Source organism: Brassica napus, chromosome C3 (assembly GCF_020379485.1).
Source record: "Brassica napus cultivar Da-Ae chromosome C3, Da-Ae, whole genome shotgun sequence".
Classification (NCBI taxonomy): domain Eukaryota; kingdom Viridiplantae; phylum Streptophyta; class Magnoliopsida; order Brassicales; family Brassicaceae; genus Brassica; species Brassica napus.
Window position 1 is genome coordinate 19,607,354 of NC_063446.1, and position 18,928 is coordinate 19,626,281.

Sequence of the window (18,928 nt, forward strand, 5' to 3'; positions counted from 1 at the left end):
ATAAGCCAAAACTTCCATAATCCTCTATTAACTCTGGGTCCTCTTATATATACTAAGGCCCAGTAACATTTGATGTAAACGAATCTAACCGCCACTCTCAACAGCTGATGCCAGCTCATCCTCTTTGTGATTCTCGTATTTCTTCTCGGCACTCTTCCTATCTCTTCTCTTCCTTGTATATACGCACAAAGGCATATCAATACCCCCCTCGCAGAGCTTCATCTTGTCCTCAAGTGAAAATGAAGGAAACTGCTGTTTAAGTTCACCCACTCGCAACCATGAAGACTCATGATCCGGAAGATGCTTCCACTTTACTAACACCTCCAAATATCCATTCTCATCGTATCTCCTATCTAAAACTTCATCAGGTTCAATCAGTAAATCATCTGAACCTGAAAGCGTAGGAGGTAACGGAGTCACATCCACAGAAGCTCCAACCACTGGTTTTAGCTGAGAGATATGAAACACAGGGTGAATTTTTGAATTCTCAGGCAGCTCCAAGCGATACGCAACCTTGCCTATCCTTGCAATCACTAAAAAAGGTCCATAATATCTCGCTGCCAGCTTTTGAAATAATCTGCGACTCACTGACTGTTGCCTGTACGGTCGGAGCTTCAGATAAACTTTTTCTCCCACCTGAAACTCCAACTCTCTCCTGTGTTTATCCGCATTACTCTTCATAATCGCTTGAGCACGCAATAGATTTTGTTTGATAGAAGACATCACCAACTCACGCTCCTTTAACATCGCATCCAACTAAAAGTTTTGTGTAGCGCCATCCTCATAAGCCAACAACGTAGGGGGATCACGGCCATATACCAGCTTGAATGGTGTACACTTCAGCGCTGTATGATACGATGTATTGTACCACAACTCTGCCCATGCCAAATACTGCGACCAATTCTTTGGATGAGTAGAAGCGAAACAACGAAGATACGTCTCAACACACCGGTTCAACACTTCTGTCTGACCATCTGTTTGAGGATGAAAGGCCGTGCTGAAACGCAATCTGGTGCCGGACAAACGAAAACACTCCTTCCAAAACTTGCTCAAAAAAATCTTGTACCTGTCCGAGATAATTGATTTCGGAAATCCATGTAATCTCACCACTTCTTTCACAAACTTCTGCGCAACATCCACCGCTGTAAAAGGGTGTTTCAAAGTTATGAAATGGCCATACTTACTCAACCTATCCACCACCACCAAGATCACATTCACACCTTGTGAAACCGGTAATCCTTCTACAAAATCCATTGCAATGTCCTCCCAAATGCGAACCGGTAACTCAATTGGTTGTAACAGCCCTGCTGGCGATAGCGTCGAATACTTGTGAGTTTGACACACAGCACAAGCCGCCACGTACTCTTGGATTCGCTTTCTCATCTTCGGCCAATAAAACAACGCCTTTACTCTCTGTAATGTTCTCAAAACCCCCGCATGACCTCCCATCACCGTGTCATGACATTCTTGTAAGATCAATGGAATCTGTACTGAGGAGGTGGGGATCACCAGTTTCTGTTTGTAAAAAAGCCTCCCGTTGACCAAAGAGAACCCATGCTTAACCGTCTGACCAGTTTGCAACTTATTCCTGATCACCTGAATCTCCTCATTCTCCTCAATTTCTCTATATAAATCCTGTAGCTGTAGCGTCACAGGAACAGTCATTGCTAGCAACAATAACCCTGCTTCACCCTCCACTGAATGATCTATCCTAGACAATCCATCCGCCACTTTGTTCTCACTGCCCACTTTGTATTCAATGTCAAACTCGTAACCCAAAATCCTTGTTAGCCAACGCTGATAGTCCAACGTGATTTCCCTCTGCTCCAACAGATACTTCAGACTCTGCTGATCAGTACGTACCACAAAACGCCTTCCCAACAAGTAATGACGCCATTTCTGTATGGCCATCACTATTGCCATCAGTTCCCGCTCATAAATTGGTTTCTGTTGCTCCCTCGCCGTCAACCCATGACTGAAGAAAGCTATAGGATGATTATTTTGCATCAAGACGGCACCTAACCCAAAACCAGAAGCATCTGACTCTACGACGAATAGTTGAGTGAAGTCTGGAAGAGCCAGCACGGGTGCTGTGATCATTGCAGTTTTCAACTTCTCAAACGCTTGTTGTGGTAGCACACCCCACTCAAACTGATCCTTCTTCAACAGCTCAGTCAAAGGTTTAGCAAGGCACCCATAATATATCACAAAACGTCTGTAATACCCTGTCAACCCTAAAAACCCTCGCAACTGTTTCACTAGCCTCGGTATTGGCCAATTTTTAACCGCTGCTATCTTCTTCTCATCTGTCGAAACTCCATCTTTACTGATCACATGACCCAAGTATTCGACGCTATTTTGAGCAAATGAACATTTTTTTCTATTAGCAAAGAGCTTATGTTTCGCAAACTCATCCAACACTCTGCTGACATGCTCAATATGCTCCTCCATATTCCTGCTGTAGATCAATATATCATCGAAAAACACAAGAACAAATTTTCGCAAGAATGGGCGAAAAACATCATTCATCACTGCCTGGAAGGTTGCCGGGGCATTGGTGAGCCCAAACGGCATTACCAAGAACTCGAAATGACTGTCATGAGTTCTGAACGCTGTTTTAGCAATATCCTCCTCCCGCATTCGTATCTGATGATACCCGGACCTCAAATCAAGCTTCGTAAAGATAGTTGCGCCATGAAGTTCATCCAATAACTGATCTATGATCGGAATAGGGTACTTGTCCTGTATCGTAGCTTTGTTCAGAGCCCTATAATCCACACAAAAGCGGTGTGAATTATCCTTTTTCTTCACCAGTAAAACCGAACTAGATAAAGGACTGTGGCTCGGCCTGATTAACCCTTCTACCAACATCTCCTTTACCAATTTCTCCATCACTTCCTTATGAGCATGCGGGTATCGATACGGTCTCACAATGATCGGCTTCGTACCCTCCTTTAATACAATAGCATGCTCATTACCACGAACTGGAGGTAAGCCAGTTGGTTTTTGAAAAACCGCATCATATGTCAACAACATCTCCGCCATTTCCGGTGGAATTACTTCTTCTGCTCCCTTACCCTTCTCCAAATTCTTAAACTCGATATCACAACCTCCGTTTTGAATGAGTAACTCTGGTAACAATGTTTTGAGTGACACGTTAGGAGCATGTAAAGATGGATCTCCTGTCAATTTCACTTGCCTTCCCTGATGACAGAAAGACCACTCATTCTTCTCCCAATCTACCGTACAAACTCCCAAAGTACGTAGCCACTGCACCCCCAAAATAACATCCACATTGCCAAGGTCCAAAACCACAAAGTCAGCCTGAAATGACATCGTTGGTAAGAACACCTGCACGTCTTGACAAATCCCCGAGCTGTGTACTGATAATCCTGTCCCTAACAACACTTCCCAGTTCGCATCATTCGTCGCCGTGAGCTTACACTGAGCCATTGTTGCTGGAGATATAAAATTGTGAGTGGCTCCACTGTCTACCATCACCACCACTCTATTCTTATTAATCGTTCCTCGAACCTTTGTAGTCGTAGGTGAGGAATTACCTAAAAAAGAATTTAAGGACAATTCCATCAACGTAGACTCTGAATGCTCTGATTCATCTTCCAACTCCACCAACGACTGATCCACTATCTCCATTTCAATTCCATTAATGACCGTGAGCACTTGTAAGGAACGGTTTGGACACCAATGTTGACGTGACCACTTGTCATCACAAGTAAAACAGAGTCCCAACCTCTTCTTCTCTGCGATTTGACTCTCTGTTAACTTCAACTGAGGTCGTTGCGCCTTCATACCACTGTTCTTATCAACCGGTGTCACTGTTGTAGCTGGTTTAAAAAAAGGTTGTCGCCAATGTTGTTTTGATTCCAAAGATCTCTCACGACAAACCATTTTATAAACCGCGCTGTCCTCCATCTGATAAGCGGTAGCAATCATATCAGGAAGATCTACAGGCTTGCACATATTCACCACTTCCCGCATCTCCGGAGTTAAACCATTCATGAAAATCCCTTCTCGCTGTGTATCAGTCAACCCGCTTACCTGAGCTGAAAGATCTTCAAACTTATGAATGTACTGAGCAATCTTCCCAGTTTGTTTCACCGCAAAGAATGGTTGGCTCGGATCACGCAACTTCTCTCTGCTGAACCTTGCTATCACTCTGCTTTTGAAATCTTGCCAGCTCGTGAAGTTGCTTCTCTGAACTTCACTACTAAACCAACTCAACACATCACCTGCAAGACTCACAGATACAATCTCCAACTTCTTCCTTTCATCATAACCTCCAATTCTAAAATATCTCTCAGCTAACGCAAACCAGCCATAAGCATCATCACCAGAGAACGAAGGCAGAGCCACACGTTTTAACAAACTATCTCTACTATCATTCCCTGTATTCCTCTCATGACCTTCCTCCATCCTAGAACTACGGCCAGGTTCCGAGATCAGATTGTTTACCTGATAGTTGGGATGACGGTACGGTGGAGGACTCAGATCTGTAACTTCCACCGTTTTTGAATCCTTTTTCGCGATCAGCTCACACAATCTCTCGAAATTAGAATCCATCTTCGCCTGCAAGTCGTCGTATCGCTCGATCGATTTCTTCTCCAGATCTTCGATCTTCGACATCGTCTTCTCTTCTGACGAACGAATCGCAGCTCGAAACTCACTGTTAGTCTCAAATTGCGCCGCCGTGTGATCGCGCAACGTCTTGGCCAGTGATTCTAGCGTAACCGGATCGTCGTCGCTCTGATTCCGTAACGCCTTCTTCATCTCGTCGTCGCGATTGTCTTCTCCAGAACGCTCAAAGCCGCACCAATTTGATAGAGAATAGAAGTATTTTATTCTCTAACAGCCCAACCACCCTCTCTTGATCTCAAATCGAGATTCAAGCCAATACAATTCTTAAGCAAAGTAGGCCTAAGCCAAAACTTCCATAATCCTCTATTAACTCTGGGTCCTCTTATATATACTAAGGCCCAATAACATTTGATGTAAACGAATCTAACCGCCACTCTCAACAGCTGATGCCAGCTCATCCTCTTTGTGATTCTCGTATTTCTTCTCGGCACTCTTCCTATCTCTTCTCTTCCTTGTATATACGCACAAAGGCATATCAAAGTGATATCTTAATTGCGTTGATGAGAGCTATGCAAGAGCAATAGACAGTTACATTGCATAGTAAACTATTATCAATGTTAATAAACTAAAGCAGCCCACATGAAAGATATGTTTGTTTAAGAACCCAGAGTGATTTACGCAATGCATGAAAAAAACTCGTTGAGAAAAGAAAAAGGTAATGTTCAATTGTGATCGCTCCGTAAGATATAGGGCTGATCAAACCCCGACACAGGCTCATTCCCGTCGGCTAGAGCTGTGCAGCATTACTAATCCTTAGTCTCTAACAGTACAATGCCTCTGTTTCTACTTACAGCTCGGATTAAGGATAGGTATAAACTCAACTCCCACGCGCAGTGTAAGAGAAATAGAGCCTCGGACCAGTACGCACCCCTTTCACCAACACGGTTAAACCAACAACAGTCTTATTACCTTTGAAAGCCTCCACTAGGATTACAAGCTTACGTTGCTAAGCTCGGGAACTGATCTGCTGTTTTCTCCTCTATATAAAAAAGATACTCCCTCCGTTTCATAATGTTTTAGAAGATTTTTGTTGTTTCAAAGTAGATGATGTTTTGATATTTTTATGTTATTTTTAATTTTATTGAAAACTGTGTAATCAATTAGATATTTTAGATATTTCTGTAATTGGTTGGATGATTTTTAAATTATATATTTTTAACCATTTTTTTAGAAAAAATTAAATTTCCTAATTTTGTGCACTAATAAATAACATCAATATATTGTGAAACGGATGGAGTATATTATTAATGTTTTTTACGATGTGGGACATAGATCGTTGGTTCTCTCTTTTTTTTAAATAGATCGATTTCTGCTCCTTATGTTATTTGAGACTAACCAGCTGGCCTTTCTAATTAAAGGGTTTCGTTCAGACAATTAACTTATACATTACCTTTAAAGCTTCCATATTAGAAGCTCATAGTATCAAGCTCACAGTGAGCGTTATTCATTGTCACATTTCTAGTGCTAATTTCAAATAATAAAAAAATTCCTCATAAGCGCATCAATATGATCTTCACAAGCTACAATGTAATATTTTCCAATGTAAACTTTGTAGTATTAAACAGATTCATTATGCGACCCGAAGAGATGCAGATCGTAGTATATTTGACAAAGGCTACTCCACAAACTCTTATATCTTAACATATCTAAATCTGGTCATCACTGCTTGGTTCCCTCTTCAAAAAATTACCCTTCAGCTTCGAGAAGATTCAAAAAGAATATTTCCGAACCTAAATCCCACCCCAGTTCCACAGAGATTTGCCATAATATCATAAAATCTGAAGCAGAACTCTTCAACCGAACCACCAGCTTGGAATTAAAAAAGGAATGCCAATGCATCTTTGAACCAATGCAGCCCATTATGTAAGTTGAGGCTTGACTAATCCATATCAGCCATCGACACCTCGGCTGACTGTGTCTCTGTTTTACTTCCAACTCTTCGGTAGAACAGAACATAGGCCGCTGAGTTTTTGATTTCAGATTCATTTACTGATGAAACGTGACTGTCGTCGAAGTGATGCCATTTGTTGTCATCAATCAACTGCAGGAACAGTGACACATATGCTTAGATAAATGACCCATCAAAAGTATTAGTAGAAAGCACAATAGATAGTGAGACCATTCAAGTCACCGACCTTGGCGTAGGCAGTGTAGTGGCCACCACCAAGTCCACCGTAATGGTTGCTCACTGCATACAGCTCATATAAGTAGGACTGGCCATTCTTGTTTTTCACGTACTTGCTCAAGTCAAGATCGTTTATTGGGAAGTCCACAAACGTTTCAATCTTGTTCTTGAGATACCTGCTATATGTGAACCGTTTTAAATGGAACACGAGAATATCTGGTAGCTTCCACAGGTCAAGCTTTTTGTTCGCTTGTCTGTGCTCTTTGCATCCCGGACAAAACCTGGTTCAAAATGGTGAGAAAGAAGGTCAGAGCTTAAATCTTCAAACGAAAATCACCAGTTCAAGCAACGAGCTATACCACATGTCATCTGGTCCCAAAGGCTCCTCTGCTAAGAAGGCTTCCAAGCACGAAAACAGAGATATCGCTTCTTGCCTTGTCTTTTTTGCAGAAAAACTTGTTTTATGAACTTCTGGAAGGTCACATAAGTAGCTGGAATCGTAATTTTCATGCTCATTCTCATTCCACTCGACTAAAACCCTTGTAACGATACCAGGTTTCAGCGAAGAATCAGACTTAAGTGGTTTGAAGTCCAAACCACGCTCATCTGTCAAAAATATCCTGAAGGATAACTCTCTATCACATGCATCCTCTATCTCAGTATCTGGGGATGATATACTTCCGGATGCTTCGACAGTATCAGCATCAGGAAGGTGGCCATTTTCTACACCGTTGTGAATCTTAGATGAGGCTTGAACCCTGTGTAGCGGGGACAGAAATCCAGAGATCACTGCATCGATGTCAGGTCCACTTAGTCGTTCTGTGTTGACGTAAGTGACAAAAGGAGTCCCAAAAAGCTTCACGTCTCTGCCTCTAACACTCTCCAGAACAGCCCTGTGGAAAATCCAAGAGTTATGACCCATCATCAAGCTGAGACCAATAAGAAAAAAGAAGAGTTCGTGAGTAGCAAATAAAACCAGCACGCTCACCTTTCCTGCCCTCCATGAAGGATTTCAAGTTTTGCTTTTCCAGATCCTTTCTGCATCTGCTTCATCCGATACGCCACAATATGCTCATCATCTTTTATCAAATTCAGCGACTCGAGGGGATTCTCAAAATATCTGAAGACCTTGTGGTCATAAATCTGAGAGGATAATGCCACACATTACTGAGGGAACTCAGCAAAACAAAAAAGATTGATATTAGAAAGCGACGCGTCAAGAGTCATACCTCTGCAAGTAAAAGGCTCTCATCATTGGTTAAGCAACAAGCAGTACCTAACGCAGTAATAAGATCTCTACATGATCCATATTTAGGTACTGTTACAGTGTATTGCATCGGAAGATGACTTCCATCGCAATAAAACAGCGTAACTGTTATTTGCCGCGTAAGTGTTGATGGCAAAGGTAAAGACAAGTACATGAAGGGGTCAAAAGTGATTGATATTTTTCCACAAACTGGACAAATCAGAGTTGACTTGTATTGTCCCTGGGAGAAAGAGAATAGAGCATAAGAAACGATCAGGACTCAGTAATATAAAGACAATGGAAGGAGCGTACGTGATACTTACTTGGCAGACGTTAACTATTACAGAATCATTCCGGGCCTTATGATAGTTCCAAAGCTCTTCAGCAACTTCATCATCTGGACGACTGTCAGAATCTTTAAGTTCAATGTATGGTTTTCGTTTCACCTTATTCAAATCTTCATGCAGCCCATCTAATAAGAAAGCAAGCAGTTCCTGAAACAATAATTTAATACATCACATATACAAAGAGAAAATCAAGAACAAATAATTTGACCAATTATGCACAATTGTACACATTAGAGAGAATGACTAACTTGAGAATCATGTTGATTGTAGCCACTAAACTGTGGAGCAAATCTAGCCAGTTTTGTCTTAAAAGAGCGCGGTGCAACTGCATTCCTTCCTGATGACCATAATTTCTTCAACAGTTCACCAAACGCGATAGCAAGCTCACCCTGGATAATTAAGTGTTGGAAATTATATTAAGAACGTCTGTGGAGATATACCTTCACATTAGGATTTAGAAATATCATTATCTATCAAACACTTACACACATTCCCAAAGGGTTGTCTCTATTTATGTCTTCACTGTAATCTTGCAAGAAGTATTCAATTATCGGAGGTGTGTGTGCCAAACACTGAAGAGCGCTGTTCATAAAGCAGGTGTTTCCCAAATTACTCAATCCTGCTAATCCTCCCCTCTCTCCTTTTCCAAGAATACTCAAAGAATCGCAGCCATCATCTTCAGAAGTGATTCTCGGAAAGAGACTAAACTTGGACGTGGTGGAATGACCATTAGATAAGGTCGGGCCACCAGCAATTGTAACAAGCGATCTTGAAGGTTCCAGAGGTACCAGAGCTAGCTCATTTCCTGCCGAGCTCATAGCATATTGAGATGACGAGGACCCATCAACTTCAAGAAGAATCTGCATAGGATGCACCAGTCAATGTTGAACATATATAAGCGAGTTATAAGTGAAGGGAGCAGCACATTATCCAACGAGTTCCTCTCAACAAATTCGTCAGGGAAGATTCTAGACAATGGCCTAAATCAATATATGACAAACTATACCGTACAGGACAAATATTTGTCATATAATAAGTGTAGCAGACAATTCTCTAGATACTTACATCTTGGTCCATGTGAAGGCTAGACTCTTCAAGACTCTTGTTAGATGAAGGATCCAATAGTTGGCCTTTCCTCTTACCAAAGTAATCCCAGATGCGAGCCTGCTCATACATATGTCAATGTGAGGAAAAGAACACATCTCCATACGAAACAATTATATTACAGAAATGAAACACTTCAAACACACACCTTTTCTTGTGATACCTCAGTCATAGCACAAACCTTGTCATAAAGCTCCTTTATAGAGGCCTGAAACACAGCAACAGAAAAGAACCAAAATGGGGCCTAATAAATGAAAAAGCAAAGAGTCTTTGTCTATACATAAAGTAAGGGGGGGCGTCAATACCTGTTTGCCCAACCGTATTGCAGTGATACTATCATCTCTTGCATCAGTCAACAAAAGGCAGAGTGGGTAAACCTCAACACTATAACTCCTAGTGTAAAACCCTTGGCAGATCAGCTTCCTTGGTATTGGAGGACCTCCGCTATACCTGAAAGAAAGAAAGAAAACATATTTTACCAGCAATAGGAGAAGGAACTTTGTCCCATGAACAAAACACAAATTAATTAATTAGAAGAAACAGTCACCATTCAGCAAGTCTATTCCAAACTTGTTGCGGAACAAGAACGTAGTGTTCCCCTTCCACGAGCAACCTGCGAAGCTGTGGATCATCACTAGTGTCCTCGATAATATCACTGTTTTCAATGGGGCCAGGCCTGGGAGATTCACATCCGCCGTTTGTTGTTGGTTGCTCAACATACTTCTCCCACCTTGTGTACCACCTGCACTAACACACAAACGTTATCTTTATTACATGCATCCTAATTCCAGATCTAACATAATAAACACAAACAGGATCTACACAGATTTGAGTTACATTAACAATCAAATCAAATCAATCAATCAGAGGGAATGATTCCAACGAAGGAGGGAGACCTTTTGGAGATGACGAAGTACAAGTTCCCTTCCTTGAGATTATCCTCCGACTCGGTGGTGAGCTCCGAGACGATGCGTCGCTCTTCCTCCGGAGTAGAGGGGAAATCGCAGACGGCGTTTTCTACCATGAAATCTGTCGAGTTTGCGATCGTCATGTTTCGATCCAATGACGATCAAGATCCCACCAAACTCTTGAAGACGAAGATGCTAGATTTCGAACGAGATCCGATGAAACAGAGAGGAAAAAACAAAACAAATAATGATTTCTTCTTTTTTCTTCCTGACGACAAAAGGTATTGTGAATCAAAAGAAAGAAGAGAGAACTACTTTTGTTGGATTCCACGATACCCGCTTTTATTTATTTATTTATTTATTTAATAATCTTCTTTTTTTCTAAATGACGCAATTAGCATGAATTAAACAACCTCTAACAATTGAACACTTATTCTTTTTTTTAACGCTGATTTATTACGATCGTACAATTATGATATAGGAAAGATTACATAGACGATTCGACAACCGACAATACTACCTGCCTTATGAAGACCTACGCCTAACTGCATCACCTGAGCCGTCCTATGAAGATCCACGCCTGACCAGATTTACTTGCACCATGTTGAAGATCTCTTGCAAGTCTTTCCTCTGTAGTCTGCATAATTGTTTAATAAACCGCTCTCTCCGGGACTTGAAACCTGGATTGCCTGCAATCTGCAATAAATTGCATAGTCTGGGATTCGAACCCCAGACCTGGGTGTAGAAGCCTTTAAACCTTAACCAATAGGCTACGGTGCTTCCACAATTGAACACTTATTCTATGACTCGTTTTCGACTAGAAACCCCAAGTTAAATGAGACCCAAAACACGATTTTGTGGCTTAACTATTACTATTAATTTTTTGTAGCTTAATTATATTTTCAGTTCTATATGTAGTGTTAATAATAAATGGTATTGGACTTGCAAGCAAGCCTCTCCTATGCTGCACAAGTTAGCTCGGACTGCAAGCAAGCCTCATGCTGCAGTGACTACTGCCGATATCACAACTTGAAAACTTTGAAGCAGATCCGGATTTAGAAAAAGTCTAGTGAAATAATGGGTTATTGGTTCCCAAAATGTTTGGAAGTTATACAAATAGACATATAGATTTCATACCCAAAAAAAAAATTCTTAAAGTTATTAATCAATGTTTATAATCCTTTTTTTTATAATCCTAAAGAATTCAGATCCGGTCCTGATTAGAAGAGTCTTGAATCCATAGATAATCTTGTAGTTGTATGGTTATCTTCAAGAACATCTTGGTTCCAATGATGTCGGATATCGATTCTTTGAGCGAGGATGGAAGGTTGGATTATTTTCTATGTGAATAGCACTTTATTTGTCACGTAGCATAATGTACTTGTATTGTTAAACTCCTAGCTCAAGCAAAGAGTTATTCATCCATAACATCTAGTTGCTGCGATTTACTATGCTTCATTTGGGGAGAAAGAAACACACTTTTGTAGCTTTAATTGCCAGGAAACAGTTCTCCATGCAAAGGTAATCACAAATTCTAAAATTAATTTTCTTAAAACTTTGTCACCAGCACAATTTGCATCGGTGTAAACGTTCAACTCAAGTTTCTCATTGCCAATAGGACACCTCTTCGTTGTGCCTCGTAGCTAGCATATGCTCTATTTAACTGCTTTCCAATGCTCTTTTCTGGGTTGATTAGAAAGCGACTTAACTGCATAGGCAATGTCGGGTCTGGTGCACAACATAGTATTCATCAGATGTGAAGGGAATGAAATATGTGCATACTCAAGCTTATTACAGCTTTTGAAGCTGCTTTCATCGCCATGGTTGATCATTCAGTGAGAGATCTCCGCTTTATTTCCCTTCGACATTTGTTATCTCCCCATCACTCCTTCAACTCTTTTATACCTTTCATTGCTATTCATATTAATGTTGTTCTTCTGTCTAGTTTATTTTTGCTGCTATGTAGTAAGTAGTAAGTAGTTTTTTCCGCAGCATTGTAAAGCAAAACGTAGCTAGTATAAATTTTAACATTTGCATCGAAAAATATATTATCTCAACTCAAGTCTGTTAAATTACTTACTACCTAGTAAACAAATTGAGAAATTTTGGTGATGGTAACAAATTACTTTCCAAAGACAATACAAAAGGAAAAAGATTCGGTACTTCGGTAGTTGGTAGGGAAACCAAAAGTGTCAAATACGATTCGATCTCCGGAAAATAATACTACAGGACAAGAGTTTGGTAGCTTTGAGCAGATAGAATAATAATTAGGCATTATAATTTTCAATACTACTATAAACTAAAGTAATACTCTTATTCAACTTCCTCTTCATACATAACCACCGAGCATATATTAACGTTTCTCATTGGTTTGGATAAACCATTTACAAGTCAATAATAATATTATAACATAAACTTTGATATAACTTGAACTGAAAATTAGCATGCGGTATTCGGATTCTTCATTCACAAAGGATTATCTAACTAAACGAGCTATGTTTTAGATATATAGTTTTTGTTTTGTTGGCATAATAAAAATATTCTAACTAAAAGAGATAAACTGATTAGTTTATAACTTAATACTAGTATTTTAACTTATTTCTCTATCTAATTTTGCATCGAACTAATATGTTCTTACTACTTGAAACATAATTTGGAAACTAAACTTCAAATTATGAAATGTAACTAGGATGACATTCTAATTAGTCAATTAACCAGTGTTCGTATATGCATTGCCATCGCTATCTATTCTTGTAGTTCCAAGAAAAAGAAACATAAATGAGCTTTAACATACTTTAGAGCTGTATGGAATCGCTAAAAGCTGACGATAGAAGTGGTAACTTGCCTTAACACAACCGTACGGATGTGGTGGGGAAGTGGTTTTTGCCTTAACGATAATTTCTATTAGTACTATTTACTTCGCTGTAAGAAAGATGAATAATTAAGGGAAAATTGTTTTTTTTGAGAAAAAAAATGGTAATTATGCCCTTTAAGACTAATCTCTATTATTTTATGTTCTATTAGACTATTTTTTTTCAAAATGGCAGTAATGCCCTTAAAATTGTAATTTTTTAAATAAAATATATAATGAGTTCGATCATGCGGAACCGATCGATCCAAATTTAGAAGGTCCAACGGATCAATCGATCCTGATCATTATGCAGAACAAAAAAACGCGGAGTATATACTGATCGACCTGGTCCATTTCACTCGATCGGCGAAGGTCGATTTATATAGATCGACCTAGGTATGGGCGTTCGGGTCTTCGGGTCGGGTTCGGGCCGGTTCCTTTTGGGTCCGGGTCTTTTCGGGTCCTACATTTTTATACCCAATAGGTATTTAGAAATTTTCGGTTCGGGTTCGGATCGGTTCTTCTCGGGTCCGGGTCGGTTCGGGTCTATAATTAAAATACCCATAAAATATCCGTAATTTTCGGGTCCATATCGGGTCCGGGTCGGGTTCGGGTATTTAGGATCTGAAAAGGACATGATATACCCAATTCCATCAACTTTAGTTGAATATTTGTCATATATATCTAAAATTTTACAAAACAACTTAAATGAAACTATTAATAATTAAAATAAAACATTTTAAAACTCTAAATTTTACATTTTAAAGCTTTATATTACTTTAAAAATGTTAAAAAATAATAACAAATGTTGTTAACAAAAGATATTTCAACTAAATCATAAAATAATATATACTTATATAATAGAACACAAAAACATCATAGTTTTAGATATACATGTTTTTAAGTCGGGTACAAATCGGTTCTTATCGGATCGGGTCTATTCAGGTCGGTTCTTTTCGGGTCCGGGTCTATTCGGGTCGGTTCCTTTTCGGTTCCGGTTCTTTCGGGTAAAAAAAATTTAGACCCAAAAGGTACTTGTAAATTTTCGGTCCGGTTCCGGGTCGGGTATTTTTGGGTCGGTTCTGGTTCGAGTCTTCGGGTCCAGGTTAAAATGCCCAGGCATCGACCGATCTCTCAATACGGATCGATCGATCCCGTGCCCAGGAAAGTATCCCAAATCAATTTTTTGGTTTTCTTCGATTATATCCGGATTGATTCCCACTTGATTTGAACCGACCAAGCATGATTTCAACTCTTTAAAGTTGATTTCTTTGGGATGAAACCCATAATTTCCCATTCACGAACAAAGGGGGAGAAAATCAAAGTCTCACCCAAGTTCATAAACCCTAACTCACTCAATTTCACTCTGATTTGGATGATTCTTCGGCCTAACCCATACGATTTCGTGATCTTTTTACGAATATTTCACTCTTTAGTTCGTTCTGCAAAGGTATGAAACTCTATCTCCACTTCTTTCTAGAGTTTGAAAATAGAAAGGTAAAAGGTAAATTTTTTGAGTTTGTTAGAATGTTTAGGCTTCAATCATGTCTTAAGGTGATGATTAGAGACGATTTTGTACACAACCCATGGCTTAAATCATATTTTTTGGATAGATTTAGGAATTTTAGGTTTTGTTCTTAAAAAAAAAATTAAAACACCCGAAAATTGGAATTGATACAGTGAGAATGCTAATTTTTTTAGGTATTGTTGACATTGGTTATTGATAGAGTATTAAGAGACATTATTTAACTGAGCTGTGATATTTGTTATTAATAACTATTGTGTTGTATTGTATTCAATTTTCAGGTATGGAGTTGGAGTTGCCTAGTCGTTTATACGGTGAGGGGATTGGAACCTCAGGTTAAGAAGATTAATAACAGTTGCCGACTAAAACTTCTCGAATTGCTGAAGGAAAAAATGGAGCCAGAATTCGATGAAGTTATGAAAGATCCCATTTTTCGCATATTATGGTTATCCAGAAGAATGATTTGAAGTTTTCGGAGAGGTTGGTACACTCTTTCTTGTGTAAGGAGTTGATGACAAGCAAGAGACATGAGAAGTGGTTCACTTTCGCTACGAGAGGCTTCTGAGTTTTGGATTGCAAGAGTATCATGCTGTCACTGGTCTGAAAGTGAAGCGAGAGAAGAACAGTGGGTTAGTGACATGGAAAGATGATGATGGTTTTTGGAGCAAGCAGATAAAAACAAATGGAAAAATAAACTTGCAGATCATAAAAAAGAAGCATTTGGAAGAGAGCAATACCTGGACTTGGGGTGATAGGGTGAGACTGATATATCTTTGCGTTATTATGGGTGTGGTGATGGGGAAGGATGAGAAGGTGAATATCCCGCATCTGTACATGAAGTTGGCGATGGATTTGGAGAAGCTTCGGAATTACCCATGAGGTCTGTACTCGTTTGATTTCCTTCTGAAGCAGATTGATAAAACAAGGCATAAATTGGAGCAGAAGGAGGGGTATCTGATGGAAGGATTTTTGTTTGGTTTCCAGATTTGGATAATGGAAGTTGTTCCTGCTTTAGGAGAGATTTGTGGCACAAAAGTCAGCAAAAATTTTACAGGTCCTCTGTGTGGTAATTGAAGAGGATGTGCAAAATGTTCTTATGAAGATATCTGATGAATTGATCAACCCAATAGGAAGGTAACTCAACTCCAAATCGGAATCCGTTTCTTCAAAACCAAAATCCTCTATAACGTTTTTCTGTAACTGTTCCAGAGAGGATTTCAATTCCAAAGCAAGCAACCTTCCCCCTTTCTTTTTATCAACATTAAAACTCCAACCTGAAGATACAACCAATTCTCAAACACCACATGAAGCATAGACATGAATCATGGTAGAAATAATGTGAAAATTTTGTGAACAATCAATGGAATATAGAAGACGGCGAAGAAGGTTACCAAGGTTTTTTTTCGTTTTGTTTAGTTCCTTTTTCGGTTTTTTTTTAAATCGATTTTTTTACAAAATATAAAAGTGAATATTTCCAAATATTTTGTTTCCATATTTTTAGGAACTGATTTTATCCGTAGAATACAACTATTCTGTAGAAATCGGTTTCTACAGTTTTTTAGAATTATAGTAATGTGTAGATTTTGATTTCTACATGTTTTAGATTTATAGTAAATCTGTAGAAGTCGGTTTCTACGTGTTTTAGATTTATATTAATGTGTAGATTTTGATTTCTAAAAATTTTAGAACGGTAGGTTAAGCGCGGAATGTGTATTCTAAATATTTTTAGAATACTCCTATTTACGTAGATCACGTATTCTAAACATTGTACATTCAATGAAAAAAATGGATTTCGTTTTCTACTTCGTAGAATGCCATTTCTACTTTTTTTAGAACATAATATGAATTTATGATTTCAACTTTTTTATAACTGGAAAAAATATCACTAAGTTCATATAGGTATTTTATCAAAAGTTACTATTTTTTTAATTTTTTTTGTTTGTAAAACTATTTATTAAATTTATTTTTAAATATATTAAAAAGTGTTATAGAAAAAGATGACACAAAATAAATATTACTATAAAGAGACATAGTTATCATTTTTTTTTCTAAAAAATCAATTTTCCCAATAATTAATTACTAGTATCGTATTTATCAGAAACTGGATAATTACGAAACATGTAATGTCATTGTCATGGCTTTGTTCTTTGTCGCGAAGTAAAGTTGTAGTTCATTTCATGTTTATCTATTAGAACACTCTCACTTTTTCTACGTAGTCCTTGAATTTCAAAAAGTAACTAGTTATGTACAAAAAGTCGTACTAATACAAAATAGATGCGGAATAATAAAATAATGAGCAAATCTAATAAAGAAGTTTTATTTAACATAATGAACAAAGTTACAATAAAATATTGACTTTTGAACAAAAATATACAACCTAACCTGAAATTTGATGGTGAATTAGTAAAATTCTAAATTATATTGATCTATATTTTCTTCTTTTAAAAAAAAATTAAACCTATCTTAAGTTTGAAACTTAAAAGTTTGATTCAAACATAAAACCGTGAAATTATTAGTAGAAAAAAGTCTAAGAATGTATGCAAGTAAGTAAACCTTTTTCTGTAAAAAATATGAAATTTTAAAAAGAGTAATGAAACTATATTATATTATATATGAACATGGTTTAGAAGGATGTCTGCAAGCTAAAGTCTGAGGATGGTTTGGGGATCAGAACGTTAAAAGAAGTGAACAAAGTCTATGGTTTAAAAATAATTTGGAGGTTGCTGACTGGGGATTCATTATGGGGGAAATGGTTACAAATTAACTTACTAAAGAATAAGTGTTTTTGGAAAGTGAAAGAAGACACTCAGGATGGTTCTTGGATGTGGAGGTTGCTGACTGGGGATTCATTATGGGGGAAATGGTTACAAAATAACTTACTAAAGAAGAAGTGTTTTTGGGAAGTGAAAGAAAACACTGAGGCTGGTTCTTGGATATGGAGGAAAATAATTAAACTTCGGGATACTGCAAAGGGTTTCCGTAAGAAAGAAGTTGGGAATAGACGTAATACTTCTTTTTGGTATGACAATTGGTCTACTAAGGGTGTTATGGTTGAGATCTTGGGTTCAAGAGGCGTTATTGATATGGGGATTAGCAATGAAGCTACAGTGGCTGAAGCTGTTCTCGGTGTAAGACGTAGAAGAAGGCATCGTACTGAGTTGTTAAATGCCATTGAGTCTGAGATGGTTGCAGTTAAAGAGAGGTTGCGGGAAAATGTGGAAGATGTCAGTCTCTGGAGAAGAAGCTCGGGTTTTAAAGATAAGTTTTCTACCCAGGAGACTTGGATTTTAACTCGTACCTCTTATGCTCATATTGATTGGGTACAAGCTGTTTGGTTCTCGCAGATTACACCCAAGTATGCTTTTATTACATGGTTAGCCATGTTGGATAGGCTAACAACTATGGACAGGGTTGCGAGATGGATCGTGTTGATGTTACTTGTGCTCTTTGTAAAAATGCTGCAGAGTCCCGTAGTCATCTGTTCTTCGAGTGCTCTTACTCTTCTCAGATATGGGAGCATCTTATGCTTGACATCCTTAGGGGTCGTATACAACTGACTGGAATGCAATTGTGGCTTTTCTTAAACAGTCTGATAGAGATAAGAAGAGATCCTTTTGTTTGAGATATGGCTTTCAAACCATCATCTATGTGATATGGCGTGAAAGGAATAAGATTACGCATGGAGAAAGCCCATTGCCTATGAATGCAGTGAAGAAGCTTATTGATAAGGGAGTTAGGAACAAGTTAAGCCTACTGAGATCAAGAGGAGGTAAGGGTATGGAATCTGCCCTTCAATATTGGTTTAGCACAAGGACATGAGGTTTGGAGGTTTGGGAATATTTTGGAGGTTTGGGAGGGTTTGAAGTTATTGAGTTTAAAGATAGAATTTCCTTTATTAAGGTCTACACTTTGATGTAAAAAGGCTTTTTTGATGAATAAAATTTAAAATTCATTCAAAAAATAAAAATGAATTTAGATCAAAAGATATATTCAAAGAGTTTTATGATCATTTATATTATTATGTGACTATTATGTAAGATAAGAATATTTTACACAAATAACCTATCTTGCAATGGATTGGAAATGGATACACAAAAACCGGAATCTTATTGAAGCATAGAAACAGAATTTTTAGAAAATTAAGAAGTAGTACGTGTTTGAAGCGT

At 38.3% G+C, this 18,928-nt stretch overlaps 2 protein-coding genes across 2 annotated transcripts; one reads left to right on the forward strand and one right to left on the reverse strand.

The window, feature by feature from the left end:
- Window positions 1-6,131: 6,131 nt before the first annotated feature.
- LOC106388533 (ubiquitin carboxyl-terminal hydrolase 10) lies at window positions 6,132-10,699 on the reverse strand. The gene is made up of 13 exons (XM_013828625.3): window positions 10,375-10,699; window positions 10,026-10,220; window positions 9,784-9,928; window positions 9,627-9,686; window positions 9,440-9,538; window positions 8,860-9,234; window positions 8,623-8,763; window positions 8,351-8,521; window positions 8,011-8,268; window positions 7,770-7,924; window positions 7,141-7,674; window positions 6,792-7,062; window positions 6,132-6,697 (listed from the first exon to the last, which is right to left on the reverse strand). The coding sequence occupies exons 1-13, from the start codon at window positions 10,527-10,529 to the stop codon at window positions 6,536-6,538; spliced, it is 2,721 nt and encodes a 906-aa protein (XP_013684079.2). The 5' UTR covers window positions 10,530-10,699; the 3' UTR covers window positions 6,132-6,535.
- Window positions 10,700-17,809: 7,110 nt separating this feature from the next.
- Window positions 17,810-18,581, forward strand: LOC106384073. Its single transcript, XM_048749433.1, has 3 exons — window positions 17,810-17,986; window positions 18,107-18,232; window positions 18,351-18,581. Exons 1-3 carry the CDS (start codon window positions 17,810-17,812, stop codon window positions 18,579-18,581), a joined length of 534 nt encoding a protein of 177 aa, XP_048605390.1.
- The last annotated feature ends 347 nt before the right edge of the window (window positions 18,582-18,928 follow it).